The sequence below is a fragment of the Ornithorhynchus anatinus genome, chromosome 3 (assembly GCF_004115215.2).
Source record: "Ornithorhynchus anatinus isolate Pmale09 chromosome 3, mOrnAna1.pri.v4, whole genome shotgun sequence".
Classification (NCBI taxonomy): domain Eukaryota; kingdom Metazoa; phylum Chordata; class Mammalia; order Monotremata; family Ornithorhynchidae; genus Ornithorhynchus; species Ornithorhynchus anatinus.
In genome coordinates, this window is record NC_041730.1 from 136,213,137 (window position 1) to 136,239,230 (window position 26,094).

At 57.1% G+C, this 26,094-nt stretch overlaps 1 protein-coding gene across 1 annotated transcript in view; it reads left to right on the forward strand.

The window, feature by feature from the left end:
* The first annotated feature begins 2,016 nt into the window (after window positions 1–2,016).
* The window catches only part of BNIP3 (BCL2 interacting protein 3), a 29,350-nt gene continuing 5,272 nt past the window's right edge, over window positions 2,017–26,094 (forward strand). The window contains exons 1-4 of the mRNA XM_029060583.2: window positions 2,017–2,201; window positions 22,566–22,719; window positions 23,459–23,543; window positions 25,408–25,514. Coding sequence (XP_028916416.1) covers window positions 2,156–2,201; window positions 22,566–22,719; window positions 23,459–23,543; window positions 25,408–25,514 — 392 coding nt within the window. The 5' untranslated portion in view covers window positions 2,017–2,155. The remainder of the gene's footprint in view (window positions 2,202–22,565; window positions 22,720–23,458; window positions 23,544–25,407; window positions 25,515–26,094) is intronic.

Consider the following 26,094-nt stretch of genomic DNA (forward strand, 5'->3'; position numbering starts at 1 on the left):
GGCACGTCCCTCCCTCCCTCCCGCCCGCCCCTGGATGTGCCTGGGCTGGCCGAGCTCTGGTCACCGTGACCCTGCCAGCCTCCCTGCCAGGCCTCCCTGCCAGGCCTTCCCGGGTGGGGGTGGGGGGGGAGGGGGAGAAGGGGGAGGAAAGGGGGAGGGGAGGGGGAAGGGGGGAGGAGGAGGGGGAAAAGGGGGAGGGGGGAGAGAAGGAGGAGGAGGAGGGGGAAAAGGGGGAGGGGGAGGGAAGGGGGGAGAAGAGGGAGAAGAGGGAGGGGGGAAGGGGGGGAGGAGGGTAAGGGAGAGGATGGGGGAGGGGGAGAAGGACGGAGGGGGGGAGTAAGGGGAAGGGGGGAAGGGGGAGGGAGCAATGGGGGAGGGGGGAAAGAGGGGAACGAGGAAAGAGGGGAGGGGAAGAAGGGGGAGGGGGAAAAAAATAGAATAAACGTTGGTATCGGTTAGGCGCTCCCTACGTGCCGAGCACCGTTCTAAGCGCTGGGGTGGACACGGGGGCATCGGGCCGTCCCGCGTGGGGCTCGCCGTCTCGATCCCCATTTTCCAGATGGGGGAACTGAGGCCCCGAGAAGTGAAGCGACTCGCCCACGGTCCCCCGGCTGACGAGGGGCGGAGCGGGGATTCGAACCCATGACCCGCTGCTTCTCAGGGAAGGAAGGGGGAGGGGGGAGAATCCTCGCATCCCGCACCCAGCGCTTAGGACGGTGCTTAGCGCAGAGTAGGCCCTTCGTTACAATTAAGGCGAAGCAGCGGGGCTCGGTGGCAAGCGCCCGGGCTGGGGAGTCCGAGGCCGTGGGTTCGAATCCCGCCTCCGCCACCTCTCCCATGTGCCACTGTGGGCGAGTCCCTTCCCTTCTCGGGGGCCTCAGTTCCCTCATCCGGAAAATGGGGATGAAGACCGGGAGCCTCACGTGGGACGGCCTGATGACCCCGTCTCTCCCCCAGCGCTTCGAACGGCGCTCCGCCCATAGTGAGCGCTTAACCGACACCAACATTATTCTTACTACCATTCTCTGGGCCTCAGTGACCTCATCTGGAAAATGGGGATGAAGACCGGGAGCCCCACGTGGGACCACCTGATTCCCCTGGGTCTCCCCCAGCGCTTAGAACAGCGCTCGGCACATAGTAAGCGCTTAACAGGTACCAACATTATTATTATTTATGATTATTATTAATAAATAGCATTAAGATGATTGTGAAGCGCTGCTGGGACATGGGGTGGGGGCGGGGCGCCGGGGCTACGTGCCGGGCGGCACGGCGGGGCGGGGGCGGGGTCCGGACCTCTGACGTCATCGGGGCGGGGCGCCGCTGACGTCAGCGCCGCGGTTGCCGGGGGGGCGCGGAAAGTGACGTCAGCGTTCCCGGGCCGCCGCCTCCTCCCCCCGCCCGCCCGGAAAAATGAGAGCTGCTGCCCGACGCCCTTCTTCTCCTCCTCCTCCTCGTCCTCAACGTTGTTGTTGTTGTTGTTGTTGTTGTTGTTGCGGCCTTGCAACATGGCCTGTTTGCGCGGGGCTTCGGACCAATCAGAGCCCGCCTTTCCCCGGGCCTCCCGCTCGGCGGCCAATGGGAAGGCGTCTCTCCCGGGGGCGGGGCCTCCCGCGCGCCCGCTCGGAACGTTCCGAGCTCCCCTCGTTGGGCGGGGCCGGCGACGGCCAATGAGGAGCCCGCACCGCCCCTCGCCCCCTCGGGGACGGGGCCGACGGCCCCGGCCAATGAGGAGGCCGCATCCCCTCCGGGCGCGGGACGGGCGGCGCCGGCGGCCAATGGGAAGCCGGCGTGCGGTGGGGTGGGCGGGGCCGGGGGCGGCCAATGAGGAGCCCGCGCCGCCCCTCGGGGGCGGGTCCGACGGCTCCGGCCAATGAGGAGGCCGCATCCCCTCCGGGCGCGGGACGGGCGTCTCCGGCGGCCAATGGGACGCCGGCGGGCGGTGGGCGGGGCCGGCGGTGGCCAATGGGAGGCCCGCCCCCTCCGGACAGCGCTAAAAGAGCGCGGGGGGCGGGGGGAGCGGGGTCGAAGAGCGCAGAGCGAGGAGGGCGCACAGCAGCAGCAGCAGCAGCAGCAGCAGCAGCAGCAGCAGCAGCAGCAGCAGCAGCAGCTGCTGCTCAACCCCTTGGGCCGGTTGCAGCACAGCGTGTCGCACAGCATGTCGCAGAGCGGGGGGCTGAACCTGCAGGAGGAAAACCTCCAGGGTAAGAGGCCCCCTCTCCTGTCCATCATCTTCATCCCTGCAGGCCTACTTATTGAGCGCCCACTGCCCACTCCTCAGCCCTGCCTACAGATGATAAGGAGGGGAATCTGTAAAGCGCTTACTCTGTGCAAAGCACCGTTCCGGGCGCTGGGGAGGATGCACCTCTGCTGTGTTCCAATAATGATATTACTCTGTGCAAAGCACTGAGCTAAGCGCCGGGGAGGATACAGCTCTGCTGTGTTCTATTAATAATATTACTGTGTGCAAAGCACTGAGCTAAGGGCCGGGGAGGATGCACCTCTGCTGTGTTCCAATAATAATATTACTCTGTGCAAAGCACTGAGCTAAGCGCTGGGGAGGATGCACCTCTGCTGTGTTCTAATAATAATAATACTCTGTGCAAAGCACTGAGCTAAGCGCTGGGGAGGATGCACCTCTGCTGTGTTCCAATAATAATATTTCTATGTGCTAAGCGCTGGGGAGGATGCACCTCTGCTGTGTTCTATTAATAATATTACTCTGTGCAAAGCACTGTGCTAAGCGCTGGGAGGATGCACCTCTGCTGTGTTCTAATAATAATATTTCTATGTGCTAAGCGCTGGGGAGGATGCACCTCTGCTGTGCTCTGATGATAATATTTCTATGTGCAAAACACTGAGCTAAGCGCTGGGGAGGATACGCCTCTGCTATGTGCCAATAATAATAATACCACTCTGTGCAAAGCGCTGTTCTAAGCGCTGGGGGGATGCAAGGTCATCAGGGTGTCCCTCGTGGGGCTCACGGACTTCATCCCCATTTGACAGATGAGGTCACTGAGGCCCAGAGGATGATAATCATGATGGCATTCGTCAAGCGCTTCCTATGTGCCCAGCACTGTGCTGAGCGCTGGAGAGGATACAGCTCTGCTGTGTTCTGATGATGATAATGAGGGTATTGGTTAAGGCTTAATCATGATGTTGGTATTGGTCAAGCGCTTCCTATGTGCCGAGCGCCGTTCTGAGCGCTGGGGGAGACACGGGGGAATCGGGTTGTCCCGCGTGGGGCTCGCGGTCTCCATCCCCATTTTCCAGATGAGGGAACTGAGGCCCAGAGAATAATAATAATAATGATGGTATTTGTTAAGCGCTTACTAGGTGCAAAGCACCGTTCTGAGCGCCGGGGACGATACCCCTCTGCTGCGTGTCTCTGTCTGTTGCCGATCTGTCCGTTCCAAGCGCTTAGGACAGCGCTCTGTACCTAGTAAGCGCTCAGTAAATACTATTGAATGAATACAGCTGTTGTTTTCGTCCATCCGTCGTCTCCCCCGATCAGACCGTAAGCCCGTCGGAGGGCGGGGACCGTCTCCGTCTGTCACCCGTTTGTCCATTCCGAGCGCTCGGTACAGTGTTCTGCACGTGGTAGGCGCTCAGTAAATACTATTGAATGAATGAATCACTGTTCTGAGCGCTGGGGTAGATCCAGGGTCATCAGGTTTTCCCCACGTGGGGCTCCCGGTCTTCATCCCCATTCTACAGATGAGGTCACTGAGGCCCAGAGAAGTGAAGTGACTTGCCCAAGGTCACACAGTACACCAGTGGCGGGGCCGGGATTCGAACCCCCGACCCCCCAAGCCCGGGCCCTTTCCGCTGAGCCGCGTCGCTTCTCGCGGCTCGAGCCCATCGCTGTTACTGCTGTCGTCATCGCCGTTCTTCTTCTTCTTGTCGTCGAGAAGCAGCGCGGCTCGGCGGTCAGAGCCCGGGCTCGGGAGTCGGACGTCATCCGTGCGTTCGCTCGTATTTACCGAGCGCTTGCTGTGCGCAGGGCACCGTGCTGAGCGCTTGGAATAGTCAGTTTGGCAACGGAGACCATCCCCGCCCGACCCGACCCGACCACGGACTCCACGGTCTAGAAGGGGGCAGACGGACAACACGACGAAACAGATCTCAGTAGACGGGCATCAGTAGCCCCACCGTCAATAAACAGAATTATAGGTACAAACGCGTCCCAAGCAGCGGGGCTCAGTGGAAAGAGCCCGGGCTTGGGAGTCGGAGGTCATGGGTTCGAATCCCGGCTCGGCCCCCTTGTCAGCTGTGTGGCCGTGGGCGAGTCTGCGGGTCGGGTTGGATTTTTGCCCTCCCAGGCGCTTAGCACAGTCCTCCGCGCCCAGTCGGCGCTCGATGGGTCCGGAATATCGAGAGGGGGCCAGAGGAAATACAATAAATCAGAGGAGGGGGCGTCGGGGGGGGGGGGGGGGTTTCGGTCGCGTGTAAGTGAATCGGTTCGTTCGGCCGTATTTATCGAGCGCTTCCTGGGTGCAGAGCACTGTGCTAAGCGCTCGGAATTCAATTCAGTAGTATTTATCGAGCGCTCCCTATGTGCAGAGCACTGGGCTAAGCGCTCGGAATGGACAGTTGGGCAACGGATGGAGAGGATCCCCGCCCGGCGACGGGCTCACGGTCCAAACGGGTCCTATGTCGATTGCGTCGGCGTTGGTCCAACGGTCCCCGTTTCTGTGGTTGCTTTTTTCTTCCCCCGCCCCCCGAAGCGCGGTTAAGGCAATGGCGAGGAGGTGATGACGGGGAAAATCTAGCGCCCGAGAGGGGATGGGGAATAAAAGCCCACGGGAAATGTTTCTCATCTACCCCGGCGCTTAGTCCAGTGCCTTGCACCTACTCAGAGCTTCACAGATAATAATAACGTTGGTATTAAGCGCTTCCTCTGGGCCGAGCACCGTTCTAAGCGCTGGGGGAGACGCGGGTTCATCAGGTCGTCCCACGTGGGGCTCCCGGTCTTCATCCCCGTTTTACGGATGAGGGAACTGAGGCACAGAGACTAGTAATCGTGATAATGCTGGTATCCGTTAAGCGCTTACTACGTGCCGAGCACCGCGCCGAGCGCTGGGGGATACAAGGTGATCAGGTTGTCCCACGTGGGGCTCGCAGGCTTCGCCCCCATTTTACAGATGGGGTAGCTGAGGTTCAGAGAAGTGCAGTGACTCGCCCACAGTCACCCAGCTGCCAGGTGGCGGAGCCGGGATTCGAACCCATGACCTCCGACCCCCAAGCCCGGGCTCTTGCCGCCGAGCCGCGCCGCTTCCAAATGTTGGTATTTGTTAAGCGCTTACTCTGCGCAGGGCACCGTTCTAAGCGCTGGGGGAGATAACGGGGTCATCGGGTCGTCCCGCGGGAGGCTCACCGTGAATCCCCATTTTCCAGACGAGGTCACTGAGGCCCAGAGAAGCGAAGCGACTCGCCCACGGTCACCCAGCTGCCAGGTGGCGGAGCCGGGATTCGAACCCATGACCCCCGACCCCCAAGCCCGGGCTCTTGCCGCTGGGCCGCGAGGCCGCTTCTGTTATCGCGGCTCCCGTCGCAGCGTCTGCATTGCCCTATTTTTCGCTCTGACGGGCCGTTATTAGCGATGACAGAGCGGCCATTTCTACTTTTTTGGTTTGACCTCCGGGTACCGTAGCTATCCCAGCGCTCTGCACATAGTAAGCGCTTAGATATCATTATTATGATTATTTATTATCATCATTATTATCATCACCTGCTGTGGGACCTCGGGAAAGTCACTTCACTTCTCTGGGCCTCTTTTCCCTCCTCCGGAAAACGAGGATCGAGCCCGAGAGCCCCACGTGGGACAGGGACAGCGTCCAACCCCATAATAACAATGATAACAATAATAACGTTGGCATTCGTTAAGCGCTTACTGGGTGCCCTGTTTGCTGGTGACCGCCTCGGCGCTTAGCACAGGGCCCGGCACGTCGGAAGCGCTTAACAGATACAATAATTATCGTGTCTTTATTCCCTTTGGAAACAGCGAGGCTCAGTGGAAAGAGCCCGGGCTTGGGAGTCGGAGGTCGCGGGTTCGAATCCCGCCTCTGCCACTTGTCAGCTGCGTGACTGTGGGCGAGTCACTTCACTGCTCTGGGCCTCAGTTTCCTCATCTGTAAAATGGGGATGAAGACGGTGAGCCTCACGTGGGACAGTCTGATTCCCCTGTATCTCCCCCGGCGCTTAGAACGGTGCTCCGCACGTAGTAAGCGCTTAACAAATCCCGACGTTATTATTATTATCGGCCCCGACCGGCTGTTTTCGTTTGTCGCGGTCGAGTGATGGTGATGATGATGATGATGTTGGTATTTGTTAAGCGCTTACTATGTGCCGAGCACCGTTCTAAGCACTGGGGTAACCCTCGCCGTTGGTTTCTCTGCCTGGACCTTTCGGCCGACGGAAATGCAAGTTTTAGCTCCGTTACGTCCTCGGCGGGGAGGAGGAGGCGGAATTGGCAATATCTCCCGTTTCCAGGAATATGAAAACCCGACCCGTCCGCTCCGCTAACGATCCAGTTCTTAGAAACGGATTAGTCATTTATTGCCGTTCCAGGCAGTGGGAGGGAAAAAGCCAAGTCACCGAAAGGTTCCCCCCAAAAGCCTGGCCTAGTGAAAAGAGGCCGGGCTTGGCGGTCGGAGGGCGTGGGTTCGAATCCCGCCTCCGCCCCGTGTCCGCTGGGTGACCTCGGGCAAGTCACTTCACCTCTCTGGCCCTCGGTTCCCTCATCTGTAAAATGGGGATGAAGACCGTGAGCCCCGCGTGGGCCAACCTGATCGCCCTGTATCTACCCTAGTGCTTAGAACGGTGCTCGGCACGTAGTAAGCGCTTAACGGCTACCATCGTGGAGAAGCAGCTTGGCTCAGTGGCGAGAGCCCGGGCTTTGGAGTCGGAGGTCACGGGTTCGAATCCCGGCCCCGCCCCTTGTCAGCTGGGTGACCGTGGGCGAGTCACCTCACTTCTCTGGGCCTCAGTGACCTCATCTGGAAAACGGGGATGAAGACCGTGAGCCCCACGGGGGACAACCCGATGACCCTGTGTCTACCCCGAGCGCTCAGAACAGTGCTCTGCACGTAGGAAGCGCTTAACAGACGGCAACGTTATCATTATTGGAGAAGGAGCGTGGCTTGGAGGAAAGATCACGGGCTCGGGGGTCAGAGGGCGTGGGTTCTCGTCTCCCCCCCCCGCCACCTGTCGGCTGGGTGACCTCGGGCGAGTCGCTTCACTTCTCTGGGCCTCAGTTCCCTCATCTGGAAAACGGGGATGGAGACCGGGAGCCCCAGGGGGGACGACCTCACTTGTGTGTCTCCCCAGCGCTTAGGACACCCACCCTCTGCTCCTCCCCCTTCCCCTCCCCTCAGCACTGTGCTCGTTTGTATATATTATTTATTCCCCGATTGATTTTGTTAATGAGGCGTCCATCCCCTCGATTCTATTTCTCTCGATGATGTTGTCTTGCCTTTGTTCCGTGCCGTTTCGCTTTGCCGTCCGTCTCCCCCTTCTAGACCGCGAGCCCGCCGTCGGGCAGGGATCGTCTCGATCTGTCGCCCGGTTGTACGTTCCAAGCGCTTGAGTCCAGCGCTCTGCGCAGCGTGGCTCAGTGGAGGGGGCCCGGGCTCGGGGGTCCGAGGTCGTGGGTTCGAATCCCGGCCCTGCCCCTTGGCGGCGGGGTGACTGTGGGCGAGTCGCTTCACCTCTCTGGGCCGCAGTCCCCTCATCTGGAAAATGGGGATGAAAACTGGGAGCCCCACGCGGGACAGCCCGGTCACCCTGTATCTCCCCAGCGCTTAGAACAGGGCTCTGCGCGTAGGAAGCGCTTAACAAATACCAACTTTATTAGTAGCAGTTGTAGTAAGCGCTCAATAAATACCATCGAATGAATGAACAGTGGTTGGCACGTAGCAAGCGCTTGGCAAATACCGTTCTAATTATTAAAAAGGCCGCTTGGTTGGATTTTATCCCCGGCTTGGAAACGTTGTGTCGGTCGGAGACCAAAAATAGACGCCGAAGCGGGACAGACCTTCGTCCCTTACAGGTCTCGATGCTTGGTCTCCGATTTTTTTTTGGGGGGGGGGGGGGGGGCTTAATTTTTTTTCTTAACCCGGGTCCGTGTACCTGGGAATCGCCCGGCTCTGCGCCCGGGAGGCTCTCGGTAAATAGTTCTGTATTTTCACGACCCGACTTGGGGCGAGAGAACGGCATCAGCGTGGCTCAGGGGCAAGAGCCCGGGCTTGGGAGTCCGAGGTCATGGGTTCGAATCCCGGCTCTGCCACTCGTCGGCCGGGTGACCGTGGGCGAGTCACTTCACTTCTCTGGGCCTCAGTGGCCTCATCTGGAAAATGGGGATGAAGACTGTGAGCCTCACGGGGGACGACCTGATCCCCCTGTGTCTCCCCCGGCGCTTAGAACGGTGCACGTAGTAAGCGCTTAACAAATACCAACATTATTATTATTATTATTATTATTATTATTATTATTTTGGAAGTAAGCCCCTAAAGATTCAGACCGTCAGCTCATTGTGAGCAGGCGGCCTGTCCGCCCGTTCTCTTTTATCGTACTCTCCCGAGCGCCTAGGGCAGAGAAGCAGCCCGGCCTAGCGGACGGAGCCCGGGCCTGGGCGTCCGAAGGACCTGGGTTCTCATCCCGGCCCTGCCACGCGTCTGCTGGGTGACCTTGGGCAAGTCTCTTCTGTGGGCCTCAGTTGCCTCATCTGGGAAATGGGGATGGAGACTGTGAGCCCCACGTGGGACAGGGACTGGGTCCGACCCCATTTGCTTCCCCATTGGGGAAGCAGCGTGGCTCAGTGGAAAGAGCCCGGGCTTGGGAGTCGGAGGTCATGGGTTCGACTCCACTTGCCAGCTGGGTGACTGTGGGCGAGTCGCTTCACTTCTCTGGGCCTCAGTGACCTCATCTGGAAAATGGGGATTAACCGGGAGCCTCACGTGGGACGACCCGATGACCCCGTATCTCCCCCAGCGCTTAGAACGGTGCTCTGCGCGTAGTAAGCGCTTAACAAGTACCAACATCATTATTATTATTAAGTCGCTTCTCTGGGCCTCGGTTCCCTCATCTGTCAAATGGGGATTGAGACGGTGAGAACCACGTGGGACAGGGACTGCGTCCAATCCGACTTGCTTGTATCCACCGCAGCACTTAGTACGGCGCCTGGCACATAGTAAGCGCTTCACCCCTGTCGCTATTATTATTAGAGAAGCAGCGTGGCTCGGCGGAAAGAGCCCGGGCTTGGGAGTCAGAGTTCATGGGTTCGAATCCCGGCTCTGCCGCTTGGCAGCTGTGTGACTGTGGGCGAGTCGCTTAAATTCTCCGTGCCTCAGTTCCCTCATCTGTAAAATGGGGATCAACTGTGAGTCTCACGTGGGACGACCTGATTACGCTCTATCTGTCCCAGCGCTTAGAACAGTGCCGTGCGCGTAGTACGCGCTTAACAAATACCGACATTATTATTATTTGCCCAACACCGTTCTAAGCGTAGATACGAATTTAATCAGGTTGGACACGTGGAGCTCCTGCTCAGTAAGAGGGGGGGAACGAAGGATTGAATCCTCATGTTACAGATGAGGAAACCGATGGGATGAAAGCGGGTTCGCCCTTAAAAAAACAAACAAACAAACAATTCCCTGCAGTTAATCCCCAAATTCCCATTTTGTGTAGGGTCGTTAATCTCTACCCTTTCCCGGATCGGACCCGCCTTCCATTTTGCAAAGACGTCTACTTGTTCTGCGGTCCGTCTCCCCGCTTCTAGACCGCGAGCCCGTGGTTGGGTCGGGACGGTCTCTGTCCGTGGCCGAAATGAATCTTCCAAGCGCTCGGTCCGGTGGGGGTCGTCCTTCAAGGGTCGGCCGAAAGGAACCGAAACCTTTCCCGCGTCCTGACATGTAGCGGACGGTTTCTACCCGTGGATTTGTTTTCCTCCTTCCTCCGCAAACCCGGAGCGAACGGCGTGTAGGAACGTTAGGCCCGAATCGCCCTGGCACGCGGAAGTGTTCCCCTTCTGCGTCTTCCAACTCATTCGATCGTGTTTACTGAGCGCGGACTGTACTGAGCGCATGGGAGGGTACAGTATAACGGATATATGCGACTGTATATACCTTCATCGCCGTATTTATTTTGTCGAATGAGATGTACGTCACCCTGATTCCATTCAGTCGCCGTCGGTTTTCACGAGACGTTCTTCCCCTCGACTCCGTTTATCGCCATCGTTCTCGTCCGCCCGTCTCCCCCGATTAGACCGTGAGCCCGTCAGAGGGCGGGGACCGTCACTATCTGTTGCCGACTTGTACATCCCAAGCGCTTAGTCCAGTGCTCCGCACCTAGGAAGCGCTCAATAAATACTATCGAATGAATGAATGAACGGAGGTGGAAGACACGTTCCCTGCCCGTTCCGAGCCGTAATCCAAAATCCAAAAAAAAGGATTTCTCTGTGAAACGGAGCCCAGAGAAGAAAGCAGTCCTTTTAAGCGTTTATTCATTCGCTCACGCAGTCACGTTTATCGAGCGCTTACGTGGGCAACGGCGCTGTTCTAAGCGCTTCGGAAAGTCCGCCGCCGCCCTTATCTGTATATCTGTCTTTATTTATATTGACGTCTGTTTATCTCGCATTGATTTCTGTCCCCCTCAAGACTGTGAGCTCGTTGTGGGCGGGGGTTGTCTCTTTCCATTGCTCTGTTGTACTTTCCCAAGCGCTTAGTACAGTGCACACGGTGAGCGCTCAGTAAATACGATTGAACGAATGAATGACGGCCGCGATAGAGAGAGACGATCCCTGCCCACGACGAGCGTAGAGTCTCGATGTGGGGGAGACAGACATCAGTATAAACAAATAAAATGACAGATACGTTAGCGCTGTGGGGTGGGCGAGGGGAAGTACAGGGCTAAGCGCTTAGTACAGGGCTTTGCACACAGTAAGCGCCCAACAAATGCCACTGAACGAATTACTTTCCTCCCCGTCAGAGTGTAAGTTGCCTGCAGGCAGGGATTATGTCGCTTCGTTCTGTACATCTGGGAAGGAACTCTGCCTGCCCTAGTGCCTAGTAATATTAACGTTGGCATTTTTTAAGCGCTTACTATGTGCCGAGCACCGTTCTGAGCGCTGGGGGAGATACAGGGGAATGAGGTTGTCCCACGTGAGGCTCACGGTCTTCATCCCCATTTTACAGATGAGGGAACTGAGGCCCAGAGAAGTGAAGCGACTCGCCCACGGTCACCCGGCTGCCGAGGGGCAGAGCTGGGATTCGAACCCATGACCTCTGACTCCCAAGCCCGGGCCCTTGCCACTGAGCCACGCTGCTTCCCTGCACAATGTTCAGCGTATAGTAAGTGCTTATCAGATGACACAGCTGTAAGGAAGCAGCGCGGTAAGGGCTTGGGAGTCCAAAGGAGCTGGGTTCTAATTTCCCGCTCCACCCCTTGTCTGCCGTGTGACCTTGGGCAAGTCACTTCAGTTCTCTGGGCCTCAGTTCCCTCATCTGGAAAATGGGGATGAAGACCGTGAGCCTCACGTGAGACAACCTGAGGACCCTGTACCTACCCCAGCGCCTATTCATGCAGTAGTATTTCATTCAATAGTATTTATTGAGCGCTTCCTATGTGCAGAGCACTGTACTGAGCGCTTGGAATGGACAGATCGGTAACAGATAGAGACGGTCCCTACCCTTTGACGGGCTCACGGTCTAATAACTTAGAACAGTCCTCGGCACATAGTAAGCGCTTAACCAATACGGTATTATTAGTGCTTAGTACAGTGCACTGGAACGCAGTGGCCGTTCAGTAAATGCCATTCCTACCGCTGTAGTGCCCATGTATGCGTGTCTATCAAGTAGTCCCTTTATAAGATGCAGGACGGCACCACCGAGGCAAGAAATCCCTATTCCCACACACATTTTGTCGGCCGTGACGACCCGACTCGCTCTCGTCTCTGTGGTCTCTCTCCCTCGCCCCCGCGCTCTGGCTCGCCCCGTCCTTCCCTGTCCATTCACTCCATCCTACTTACTGAGCGCTTACCGCGTGCAGAGCGCTGTACGAAGCGCTCGGGAGAGCACGGCGGGAGGATAAGACATCCGACCGACAGCCAACCTCTCCGTTTTAAAGTCCCGCCGAAATCCCATCGCTTCCAGGAAGCCTTCCCGGACTGCTTAGACGCCGACGCGTTTAGTCGACGCCCCCTAAGCCCTTACATCCCCACCCCAGCGACACGGCGTGGCTCGATGGCAAGAGCCAGGGCTCGGGAGTCAGCGGTCACGGGTTCGAGTCCCGGCTCTGCCACCTGTCCTCTGGGTGACTGTGGGCGAGTCACTTCACTTCTCTGTGCCTCAGTTCCCTCATCTGGAAAAGGGGGATGAAGACCGTAAGCCTCACGTGGGACGACCTGATGACCCTGTATCTCCCCCAGCGCTTAGAACAGTGCTTGGCACATAGTAAGCGCTTAACAAACACCAACATTATTATTGTTATCATTCTCTGGGCCTCACTTACCTTATCTGTAAAATGGGGATTAAGACCGTGAGCCTCACGTGGGACCACCTGATGACCCTGTATCTCCCCCAGCGCTTAGAACAGTGCTCGGCACGTAGTAAGCGCTTAATAATAATGGGCTTAACAAATACCGACATTATGTACGCAGTCGTACTCGATTTATCCTACTCTGGGGCGGAGGCTCCTGGTCGGTGGTATTTATTGAGCGCTCACCGCGTGCACGGTACCGTGCTAAGGGCCGGGGAGAGTCCAGCAGACCAATAAACGAGCACCAGCTGCCTGCACGCTTCCCAAACGCTCAGTAGGGTCCAACGAAGCCTAGCGGGCAGAGTGCAAACCTGGGAGTCCAAAGGATCTGGGTTCTAATCCCCGCTGCCCCACTTTTCTGCCGCGTGAGCTCGGGCAAGTCGCCTCACTTCTCTGGGCCTCAGTTCCCACATCTGCCAAAAGGGGATGGAGACTGTGAGCCCCACGGGGGAGCGGGACGGTGGCCAGCCCGATTTTGCCTCCGCCCACCCCGGTGCTTAGTACAGCGCCTGGCACGTAGTAAGCTCTTAACAAGTAGCGCGGGTTATCGTCGTCATCACCGTAAGCACTCCGTAAACACCACCGATCGATTGATTGTTCACCCCCGGAAGCAGCGTGGCTCGGTAGCGAGAGCCCGGGCTTGGGAGTCAGAGGTCCTGGGTTCGAATCCCAGCCCTGCCACTCGTCAGCTGACCGTGGGCGAGTCACTTCGCTTCTCGGGGCCTCGGTTCCCTCATCTGGAAAATGGGGGTGAAGACCGTGAGCCCCACGTGGGACAACCTGATGACCCTGCGTCTACCCCAGCGCCCAGAACAGCGCTCTGCACATAGTAAGCGCTTAACAAATGCCGACATAACCTCCCTGCAGTGAGGAATAGGTGACTCACGGTTTTTCATCGTAAAATGAGATTTGATGGGCTCAGGCAGCCGGCTGGGTTTAACGGGTGCTGCGCGTTAAGCGCTTACCACGCGCCAGACGCCGTACTGAGCTCTGGGGCAGCTGCAGGCAAATGGGGCGGGACGCCGTCCCCGCCCCACGTGGGGCTCACGGCCTCCACCCCCATTTTCCAGATGAGGGAACTGAGGCACGGAAAAGCGAAGCCACCTGCCCGAGGTCACGCAGCAGACAAGTGGATTGGGACCCGGGTCCTTCCGACTCCCAAGGCCGTGCTCTGAGAAGCAGCGTGGCTCAGAGGAAAGAGCCCGGGCTTGGGAGTCGGCGGTCATGGGTTCGAATCCCAGCTCTGCCACTTAGCTGTGTGACAGTGGGCAGGTCACTTCACTTCTCTGCGCCTGGGGTTACCTCGTCTGTCAAATGGGGATTAACTGTGAGCCCCACGTGGGACAACCTGACGACCCCGTATCTCCCCCAGCGCTTAGCACACTGCTCGGCACATAGTCAGCGCTTAACAAACGCCAACATTATCGTTATTATTAAACATAACCGCCCTGCAGTGAGGAATAGGTGACTCTGCACATAGTAAGCGCTCAACAGATACCAACATTATCGTTATTATTTCCACTACGCCACGCGGCCGAGAGCCCCGTTCAACAGCTAGGGTGAATCGGCCAGGAAAATCAATCGAGCCGTCAGTGGTGGTGAGCACCACCGTGCGCGAAGCACTGGACTGAGCCTTGGAAGAGCGCGCAATATGCCAGAGCCGCTAAGAGGTGGTAGACACGTTCCCCGCCCTCAAGGCGCTTACAGTCCCGAGAGGGAGACGGATATTAATAGAAATAAATAAACGACAGAAAAGGACATAGTCTCCCCCGATTAGACCGTGAGCCCGACATTGGGCAGGGATTGTCTCTTACCTGTTGCCGAATTATCCATTCCAAGCGCTCAGTCCAGTGCTCTGCACGTAGTATTCGTTCAATCGTATCTATTGAGCGCTTACTCTGCGCAGAGCACCGTACTGAGCGCTCGGAACGAACAAGTCGGCGACAGATAGAGACGGTCCCCGCCGTCCGACGGGCTCACGGTCCGATCGGGGGAGACGGACGGCGATGGATAGAGTCGAGGGGGAGAACGTCTCGTAAAAACCGACGGCGACCGAATAGAATCGAGGCGATGTACATTTCGTTAACAAAATAAATAGAGTAATGAAATAAATAGGGTAATGAGTAAGTAAGTGCTCAATCCACACTATTGAATGAATGAGTGAACATAAGTGCTGTGGGGCTGACGGTGGCGCGAATGATAATAATAACGTTGGTATTTGTTAAGCGCTTACTATGTGCGGAGCACTGTTCTAAGCGCTGGGGGGAGATTCAGGGTCATCAGGTTGTCCCACGTGGGGCTCCCAGTCTTCATCCCCATTTTCCAGATGAGATAACTGAGGCCCAGAGAAGTGAAGCGACTTGCCCGCGGTCACACAGCCGACAGGTGGCGGAGCCGGGATTAGAACCCATGACCACTGACTCCCGAGCCCGGGCTCTTGCCACTGAGCCACGCTGCTTCCCATAATGATGATAACGTTGGTATCTGTTAAGCCCTTACTATGTGCCGGGCACTGTTCTAAGCGCTGGGGGAGGTAGAAGAGGTCATCAGGTTGTCCGACGCGGGGCTCGCCGTCTTCATCCCCGTTTTGCAGATGAGGGAAGCGAGGCCCGGCATCAAGTGCTTAAGGGGAACACGTCGAAGCGCGAGGGCGTCGCAGAAGAGAGACGGAGTTGCGGGCAGGACACCGGACTAAGCGTTTGGGAAAGCGACCTGTAGTAGGCCGGATCCCTGCCCTCGAGGAGGTGGTGATGGTGAAAATCCATCGGGAAGGGGATTAAAGAACACAAAAAGGATGGATTCCCTGGGGGAAAGAGCACAGGCGTAGTGGATACAGCCCAGGTCTGAGAGTCAGAGGACCTGGGTTCGAATCCCGGCTCCGCCACTCCTCTGCCGTGTGACTTCGGGCAAGCCGCTTCACTTCTCTGGGCCTCAGTTCCCTCATCTGGAAAATGGGGATGGAGACCGTGAGCCCCACGTGGGACAACCTGATGACCCTGTACCCCGGTGCTCAGGACAGTGCTCGGCACATAGTAAGCGCTTAACAGATCCCATCGTTATCATTGTTACGGATAGAGACAAACCCTACCCAACAACGGGCTCGTAGTCTAGTGGGAAGGGGGACGGACCACAAAACAAGTAGACGGGCATAAATAGGATCAGTATAAATAAATAGAATTATAGATAGATGCACATGAATAAAATAGAATAATACCTTTGTACATATACGAGAAGCAGCGGGGCTCGGTGGAAAGAGCAGGGGCTTCGGAGTCAGAGGTCGTGGGTTCGAATCCCGGGCTCGGCCATTTGTCAGCCGTGTGACTTTGGGCAAGTCACTTCACTTCTCGGTGCCTCAGTTCCCTCATCTGGAAAATGGGGATGAAGACTGGGAGCCCCACGAGGGGCAACCTGATTCCCCTGTGTCTACCCCAGCGCTTAGAACAGTGCTCGGCACATAGTAAGCGCTTAACAGATACCAACATTATTATTATGGTATATGCACCAGTGGCGGGGGGGGGGGGGGGGGCGGAGCAGAGGGAGGGAATCGGGACGATGGGGAGGGAAGAGCAGAGGAAAAGGGCTGAGCCTGGGCAGGCCTCCCGGAGGAGGTGATTTCCTCCCTCCTCAAATCCACCAGACGACTGTCCCCTCCTTCAAAGCCTTGTCGAAGGCCCGCCTCCTCCAAGAGGCCTTCCCCGACTGAGCCCCCTTTTCCTCTTCTCCCCGTCCCTTCTGCGTCGCTCTGTCTCGCTCCATTCATCCCCCCCCCCCCCCCCCCGAACCCCGCAGCACTTCCATCCGTTTCTGCCACTGATTTATTTCTTTTAACGTCCCTGCTCGCTGTGGGCAGGGAATGGGTCCGTTTATTGTTGCGTCGTCCTCTCCCGAGCGCTTAGGAGCGAGTTGTGCACACAGCGAGCGCTCCGTGACTATGAGGGAACGACGGAATGGATGTCCCCCTTCCCAGAGACGAGCAGCGGAGCCGGGCGGGAATAAGCGTCGGGGGCGGCAGCTGCTCGTCGGCTTCTAATCAGAGCGGCTGAGTCACGGAGCCGCGACGTGGCCGGTTGCCTGCCCGACGGGGTCCTTGTGGCTATAAAAAGCCTCTCGCCCTCAGACCCGCGGAAACTCCCATCGGAGGAGCCCCGGACGACGTGCCCCGAGACACGGCCGCCCTCCCCGTCGTTTAGGCACTCAGTCATATTTACTGAGCACTTACCGTGCGCAGAGCGCTGTACTGAGCACCGGGGAAGTACGGTACAGCATTAAAGAGAGACAGTCCCTGAGCGGGGAGACAGACAGACAGGCATCAATATAAATAAATGAAATGACAGATAATGTTGGCGTCCGTTAAGCGCTTACTATGTGCGGAGCGCCGTTCTAAGCGCCGGGGTAGATACAGGGTCATCAGGTTGTCCCACGTGAGGCTCACGGTTAATCCCCATTTTACAGATGAGGGAACTGAGGCCCAGAGAAGTGAAGTTCATCTGTTCGATTCATTCAATAGTATTTATTGAGCGCTTACTATGTGCAGAGCGCTGTACTAAGCGCTTGGGATGAACAAGTCGGCAACAGATAGTGAAGTGACTCGCCCACGGTCACACGGCCGACGAGTGGCAGAGCGGGGATTCGAACCCAGGTCCTCTGACTCCCAAGCCCGGGCTCTTTCCACTGAGCCACGCTGCTTCTCCAGATAGGGATGGAAGTGGTGTGGGGAGTGGGGGGGGAGAGCAAAGGGAGCGAGTCGGGGCGACGCGGAAGGGAGGGGGAGGTGAGGAAAAGTGGGGCTTGGGCCGGGAAGGCCTCTTGGAGGAGGTGGGACTTCAATAAGGCTTTGAAGCGGGGGGGGGGGGGGGGGGGAGTCGTCGTCGGTGGGATTTGAGGAGGGAGGGCGTTCCGGGCCGGAGGCGGGACGTGGGCGAGGGGTCGGCGGCGAGACGGGCCAGACGGAGGGACGGGGAGAAGGTCAGCTTGCGATTGCCCAACCCTGCTCCCTTTGGGTCCGGGGGAGGGAAGGAGAGAAGGCGGGTAAGGGTTCAGGCGGGACGGGGGCCGGCTCCCACCCGATTAGCTCGGGTCTACCCCAGCGCTCTGTACAGTCGTTGGTTCGGATTTATTGAGCGACTCCTGTGTGCGGAGCTCTCTGCTAAGTGCTTGGAAAGTACAATTCAACAAAGAGAGACGGTCCGTGCCCACAATGGGCCTGACACGTGCTAAGCACTTTAATGATGCTAATAGTAACTGTAGTATTAAGCGTTTACTCGGTGCTAAGCACTGGGGTGAATCCCAGCAAATAGGGTTGGACGCAGTCCCTCTCCCAAAGGGCGCTCCAGACTCCGGCCCCATCTTACAGATGAGGGGACTGAGGTACTAAGAAGTAAAGTGACTTGCCCGAGGTCCCACAGCAGACAAGTGGTAGAGCAGAGATTAGAACCCATGACCTTCAGACTCCCAGGCCCGGGCTCTAAAAAAAAAGTAATATCACAATGACAGTTTTCAAAGAAAAACCCCCAAAACTACAAGCGATAATATAGCATAATAATAATTATGGTATTTGTTAAACGCTTACTATGTGCCAAGCTCTGTTCTAAGCTTTGGGGTAGATCCTGAATTGTACTTTCCAGTCGCTTAGTACAGTGCTCTGCATACAGTAAGCGCTCAACAAATTCATTCATTCAATAGTATTTATACTATTGAATGACTAAATACGAATGAATGAAGGAAAACAAGGTCTCTGTTGCCGAATTGTCCATTCCAAGCGCTTAGTACAGTGCTCTGCACATAGTGAGCGCTCAGTAAATACTATTGAATAAATATGAATGAATGAATACAAGGTCATCGGGTTGTCCCGTGTGGGCTCACAGTCTTAATCCCCGTTTTACAGATGAGGTCACCGAGGCACCGAGAAGCGAAGTGGTTCGCCCAAGGACACACAGCAGCAAGTGACAGAGCCCAGATAGCGTTACAGTTTACTCTCCCAAGCGCTTCGCACAGTGCTCTGCACACAGTAAGCGCTCAATAAATACGATCGACTGCCTGATAGGTAGTAAGCCCTTTAGAGATAATATTCAAGGAAAAAAAGGACCCCAGCGACCGGCGCACTCCTTCGCGGTCTTGGCTCCGAAGCGCAGGCGTGGAGCGCGCGCCTGGCCGTCATCCCCTCTGCCCTCCGGCGGGAAAGGGGTCGGGATCGAAGAAGGCGTCGGCGGCGAGCCCGGTGGGGGGCCCGCCCCGGTCACCGGACTTCCAGCCCGTCCGTTTAAAAACACGGGAATTCGGGATTGCAAAATCCTCCCCGTCCGCGGGAATTCGGGATTGCAGAATCGGCCCCGTCCACGGGAATTTGGGATTGCAAAATCGGCCTTGTCCGCTCCCGGCCCCGGGCCCGTTCCTGTACTGTCCCCAGATGGCCGGATTCATTCAACAGTATTTGTTGAGGGCTTACCGTGTGCGGAGCACTGTACTAAGCGCTTGGGACGTACAGTTCGGCAACGGGTAGAGACGATCCCTGCCCAAGAACGGGCTCACCGGCTGATAATCGGACTCCCGCCGCGGCTCCCTGACCCGTTTCGCCCTCCTCGGTTCGTCTCACCGAGACGCTGGGACGCGACCGCTACATCGGGGAGATTTTGGCCTAAGAGAAGCGGTGTGGCCTGGTGGAAAGAGCCCGGGCCTGGGAGTCAGAGGTCGTGGGTTCTAATCCTGACTCCCTGACTCGTCTGCCGGGTGACCTAGGGCGAGTTGCTTCGCTTCTCGGGGCCTCAGTTCCTTTATCTGGAAAATGGGGATTAAGACTGGGAGCCCCACGTGGGACAGGGACCGCGTCCAAACCGAAGAAGACTGGGAGCCCGTCATCGGGCAGGGATCGTCTCTATGTGTTGCCGAATTGTCCATTCCAAGCGCTTAGGACAGTGCTCTGCGCATAGGAAGCGCTCGATAAATACTATTGAATGAATGAATTTGCTTGTATCCTCTCCAGCGCTTAGTACGGCGGCTGGCATGTAGTAAGCACTTAACAGATGCCATGATTATCGTCGTTATTATTTATCTTCCCAAGAAAGCGGAGGGGTCCCTCCGGGCGTGTCTGCTGGGAGTTTCGCCTCGTCCCGCCCGTTTTGGGGAGAATAATGATAATAACTGTGGTGCGTGTTAAGCACCTACTATGTGCCAGGGACTGTACTAAGCCCCAGGGTGGGTACAAGCAAATCGGGTTGGACACAGTCGGGAGAATCCGGTCGGCCCTTTCTATGCATAAAGTAATAATAATGATCGTGGTATTTGTTAAGCGCTTACTGTGTGCCAGGCACCGTTCTAAGCGCTGGGGTGGATGCAAGCAAAGCGGGTTGATGGCAGTTCCTGTCCCTCGTGGGGCTCACTGTCTCACTCCCCGTTTTACAGAGGAGGAAACTGAGGCCCACAGAAGTGAAGCGACCTGCCCGAGGTCACGCAGCGGACAAGGGGCGAAGCCAGGATTAATAATAATAATGTTGGTATCTGTTAAGCGCTTACTACGTGCAGAGCACCGTTCTAAGCGCTGGGGTAGACACAGGGGGATCAGGTCGTCCCACGTGGGGCTCCCGGTCTTCATCCCCATTTTCCAGATGAGGCAACTGAGGCCCAGAGAAGTGAAGTGACTTGCCCACGGTCACACAGCCGACAAGTGGCAGAGCCGGGATTCGAACCCCTGACCTCTGACTCCAAAGCCCGGGCTCTTTCCGCTGAGCCACGCTGCTTCTAACCCAGGTCCTTGTGACTCTCAGGCCCGGGCTCTCAGGCGAGGGCGTCGAGGGGGTGGGTGGTTCCCAGAGTCACTTGTTAAATATTAGCCCGGTGTTCTGGTGCCTGCTGTAATGGGTGGCACAGCGAGGGACAGGAGCCTTCGGGTTTGGCTTTGCTCCCTGAGATAATAATAATAATGGTATTTATTAAGCGCTTGCTCCGTGCCGAGCACTGTTCTGAGCGCTGGGGTAGATACAGGGTCATCACCTTGTCCCACGTGGGGCTCACGGTCTTCATCCGCATTTTAATAATGATGGTATTTGTATTTGTGAAGCGCTTGACTGTGTGTGGGGCACTGTACTAAGCGCTGGGGTGGACATAAGCAGATCGGGTTGGACGCAGTCCCTGTCCCACGTGGGGCTCACCGTCTCGATCCCCATTTTCCAGATGAGGGAACCGAGGCCCAGGGAAGCGAAGGGACTTGCCCGAGGTCACACGGCAGATGAGTCGGGGGGGTCGGGATTAGAACCCACGACCTCCGACTCCTTCCCCTAAACCTCGCTGCCGAGGTGACGTCGTCGGGATCTGGGACCCTGAGCTCGTTAAGGGCGGGGAACGTGTCCGCGCAGTCTGCTGTGTGTGCTCTCCCAAGCGCTCGGTACAGTGCTCTGCACCTGGGAAGCGCTCACTAAATTCGATGGAAAGAACAAAGTGCTCGATAAATACCACAGAGAAGCAGCGTGGCTTAGCGGAAAGAGCCCGGGCCTGGGAGTCAGAAGGTCATGGGTTCTAATCCCGGCTCCGCCACTTGTCTGCTGTGTCACCACTTCAGGGTGCCTCAGTTTCCTCATCTGGAAAATGGGGATTCCGTACCTCGTGGCTCAGTGGAAAGCGCCTGGGCTCGGGAGTCAGAGGTCATGGGTTCGATTCCCCGCTCTGCCACTTGTCAGCTGGGTGACTGTGGGCAAGTCACTTCACTTCTCTGGGCCTCAGTCACCTCATCTGTCAAATGGGGAGGAACCGTGAGCCTCACGTGGGACGACCCGACGACCCCGTATCTCCCCCAGCGCTTAGAACAGTGCTCGGCACGTAGTAAGCGCTTGACAGATACCAACATTATTATTATACCTGTCCTTCCTCCTACTGCGAGCCCCATGAGGGACAGGGACTGGGTCCCACCTGATGACCTTCTATCTACGCCAGTGCTTCCAACGGTGCAAGACACATAGTAAACGTTCAGTCCGTCGTATTTATAGAGCGTTTACGGTGTGCGGAGCGCTGTACTAAGCACTTGGGAGAGTACGATATAACGACAAACGGAAACATCCCTGCCCTCATTGGGCTCACGGTGTACAGGGGGAGACTGACATTAATAGAAAAAAATGAGAGTAAATAAGTAACAGATCTATCCATAACGAACTGTGGGGCGGGGAGGGAGGACGACCTGGGACAACCTGACTACCTCGTTACTCCCCCAGTGCTTAGAACAGTGCTCTGCGCCTAGTAAGCGTTTAACAAATACCGTCATCATTATTAGCGGCTCACTGCCGACGCCGATGATAAGAAGCGCTTTACCGGTAACACCATTGTTGTTATTATTATTAGCTGGCGGAAGGCGAGTTGATGTGCCACTGCTAAATCCAGTCTCTAAGAGGGAAATAAACCCCGTCCCCCTCGTCACCAGGAATCTCATTCCATCGGTCGCCGTCCCAAGGCGGACGGGCCGGTTCGCTCCCGGGACCGGCTGGGAATCGTCCGTCCCTTCCCGCGGGCGTGTTGTATCCCAGTCCCGCTCCCTATTTTAAAGATGAGGGGACCGCGGGAAGCGGCGCGGCTCGGTGGACCCCAGAGGTCATGGGTTCGGATTCCGTCTCCGCCACTTGTCTGCTGGGTGGCTGTGGGCAAGTCACTTCACTTCTCTGTGCTTCAGTGACCTCATCTGTAAAATGGGGATTAAAAGTGAGCCTCACGTGGGACAACCTGATGACCCTGCATCTCCCCCGGCGCTTAGAACAGAGCTCTGCACATAGTAAGCGCTTTACAAATACCAACATTATTATTATTATTAACTGCGGCCCAGGGAAGTGAAGTGACTCGCTCAAGGTCGCACAGCAGCCCAGAGTCTGACTGCTTGTTTGGTTTTGCCGTCTGTCTCCCCCCTTTTGGACCGTGAGCCCGTCGTCGGGCGGGGATGGTCTCGCGCCGCGGCCGGATTGTCCATTCCAAGCGCTCGGTCCGGTGCTCCGCACCCGGTAAGGCCTCGGTAAATACGACCGAGTGAACGGTCCTTGCATTTTTGTCTCTTGCCCTTGCAGGTTCCTGGGTGGAGCTGCACTTCGGCGGGAACAACGGCAGCGGGGGCGGTGCTCCCGCCTCCGTTTCCGCCTATAACGGGGACATGGAGAAGATCCTCCTGGATGCGCAGCACGAGTCTGGGAGAAGCAGCTCCAAGAGTTCTCACTGCGACAGGTGGGGCGACGCGCACGGCCCGGGGACCGCGCCGGCCTCCCTAACCGCCCCGCCTACTTTTCTGCCCACACCGGGTACCTCCCTCGATGCCCCCAGTACCTCCCCGGCTGCCCCTCTTGCCCCCGACGCCCCGGGCGTCCAAAACAGAGCTCCTCATCTTCCCACCCCGAACTCTCTTCCTCCCCGTGACTTTCCCGTCCCCGTAGACGGCCCCGCCGTCCTTCCCGTCTCGAGCCCGTAGGTTTTGGCGTCAGTCTGGGCTCCTCGCTCTCACCCAACCGCGTTTTCAATCCGTCACCAAATCCGCTCGGTCCCGCCGTCGAGACGTCGCTGAAATCCGCCCTTCCCTCTCCGTCGGGACCGCTACCGTGCTCATCCGGTCACGCAACCTGTCCCGCCTGGATGACCGCAGCGGCCTCCTCGCTGACCTCCCCGCCTCCCGTCTCTCCACACTCCGGTCCATATTCCACTCCGCTGCCCGGATCATTTTTCGACAAAGACATTCGGGACCCGTCCCCCCGCCTCCTCACAAAACTCCAGCGGTCGCCCATCCACCTCCTTATCACATAAAAACTCCTCACCCTTGGCTTTAAAGCCGTCCATCCCCCGGCCCCCTCCGACCTCCCGTCCCTCCCCTCCTTCTCCCTCCCGGCCCGCACGCTCCGCTCCTCTGCCTCCGCTCACCTTCTGCCTTCTCTTTTCCTCTTTTCCCCTTCCCTCCCTCTTCCTCCTCCGGAAGCCCTCCGCGCTCGCAGACGCCTCAGGACGTTAACAGAGCTTCGGAAACGGACACCCACAGCAGTGGGGAAAAGAACAGCTCGCAGGTAAGAGCCGATCCCCCCGCCGCGGCGCTTCGCGCACGGTACGGGCTCGGTAAATACGACCGAACGAAGGCACGAATGAAGTTGCGGTGGTGCGGGCTGGCGGTTCGGGGGTGAGGGAATTGGGATGGAGGGGGCTGGGCCTCTAGCCCGGACCCTCCCGTCTTCCGTCTCCCCTATTTCATCGTCAGGACTGTTTTCTGAGAGCTCTTCCCTCCCCCCCCTTTCAAAGCCTTACTGAAGGCCCGTCTCCTCCAAGGGGCCTTCCCAGACTCAGCCCCATTTCTCCTCATCTCCCCCTCCCTTCCGCGTCACCCTGAGAAGCAGCGTGGCTCAGTGGAAAGAGCCCGGGCTTTGGAGTCAGACGTCATGGGTTCCGATCCCTGCTCTGCCGCTTGTCAGCTGTGTGACTGTGGGCGACTCACTTCACTGGGCCTCAGTTACCTCATCTGTAAAATGGGGATGAAGACTGGGAGCCCCACGTGGGACGACCTGATTCCCCTGTGTCCACCCCAGCGCTTAGAACAGTGCTCTGCACATAGTAAGCGCTTAACAGATACCGTCATTATTACCCTGACTCGCTCCCTTTGTTTTTCTCCCGCTCTCCCCGCCCCACACCACCTAAGTCCATATCTACCATTTTATTTATTTGTATTAACGTCCGTCTCCCACCCTCTAAGAAGCAGCGTGGCTCAGCGGAAAGAGCCTGGGCTGGGGACTCGGGGGTCATGGGTTCAAATCCCGGCTCCACCGCTTGTGAGCTCTGTGACTTTGGGCAAGTCGCTTCACTTCTCTGTGCCTCAGTGACCTCGTCTGTAAAATGGGGATGAAGACCGTGAGCCCCACGTGGGACAACCCGATCACCTTGTATCCTCCCCAGCGCTTAGAACGGTGCTCTGCACAAAGTAAGCGCTTAACAGATACCATCATTATTATTATTATTATTATGAACTCATTGTGGGCAGGGACTCTCACTGCTTATTGCTGTATTGCATTTTCCCAAGCGCTTAATACAGTGTTCTACACAGTAAGCGTTCAGTAAATATGACTGAATGAATACAGGGCACTGGACTAGGTTGGGAGTCTTAGTAATACTACTACTAATAATTACGGTACTTGTTAAGCGCTTTATTACGTGCCAGGCACTGTACTAACCCCTGGGGTGGATCCAAGTAAATCGGGTTGGACATGGCCCCTGTCCCACCTGGGGCTCTCGGTTTTAATCCCCATTTTACAAGATGAGGTCACTGAGGCCCAGAGAAGCGAAGTGACTTGCTCAAGGCCAACCAGCAGACAGGTGGCAGAGCCGGGATTAGAACCCAGGTCCTTCTGATTCCCAGACCCGGGCTCTAGCCACTAGACCACGCTGCTTCTCTGAATCTCAGTAGCCCTGCTCTCAAGAATCTTACAATCTAGCTGGGAGAGAGACGATCGGCAGAAGCAGCGTGACCTAGTGGGGACCCAGAGGATCTGGGTTCTAATCCCGACTCTGCCGCTTGCCTGCCGGGTGACCGGAGACGAGCCACTTCCCTGGGCCTCAGTTTCCTCAACTGCAAAACGGGGATTGAGGACCCGTTCTCTCTCCTACTTTGACCGTGAGCCGCGTGGGGGACGGGGGACTGTATCCGGCCCGATGAACTTGCATCTACCCCAGCGCTTAGAACAGTGCTTGACGCGTAGCGAACGTTTAACAAATCCCGTTTTTGAAAAACCGACGTGATAGGAGGAAGGAGTTAGAGTATAGGAGTATCGGGGTGGGGGTGAGGACTCATGTCGGCCTGAGGGGTGTCGGGGGAGGAGGGGAGGAAGAGGAGGGGGGTCATCGTCATCTTGGGGGACCCTTGATGAAGCCGCTTCTCCGTTGCAGTCGGAAGAAGATTATATCGAGAGGAGGAAAGAAGTAGAAAGCATCTTGAAGAAAAACTCAGACTGGATCTGGGACTGGTCCAGCAGGCCTGAGAACATCCCGCCCAAGTAAGTGGCGATCGGCACGGTGGACGCAGCGTTGCCTCGTGGCTCGAACCCGGGCCTGGGAGTCGGAAGGACCTGGGTTCTAATCCCGGCTCCGCCACTTGTCCTCTGGGTCACCTGGGCAAGTCACTTCTCTGGGCCTCATAGACCTCACCTGTAAAATGGGGATTAGCACTGTGAGCCCCGGGTGGAACAGGGACTGTGTCCAACCTGACTGTACTTTCCAAGCGCTTAGTACAGTGCTCTGCTCACGGTAATAATAGTGACAATAATGATGGTACTTGTTAAGCGCTTACGATGTGCCAAGCACTGTTCTAAGCACCGGTTCGGGGGGGAGGGAGATACAAGGTGATCAGATTGGCCCTAAATGGGGATCACAGTCTTAATCCCCATTTTACAGATGAGGGTCCTGAGGCCCAGAGAAGTGACTTACCCAAAGTCACACAGCTGACAAGTGGCGGAGGCGGGATTGGAACCCGTCACCTCTGACTCCCAAGCCTGGGCTCTTTCCACTGAGCCGTGCTGCTTTAAATACGATTGAATGAATGAATTGGCTCGGGTCTATCCCAGGGCTTAGTACAGT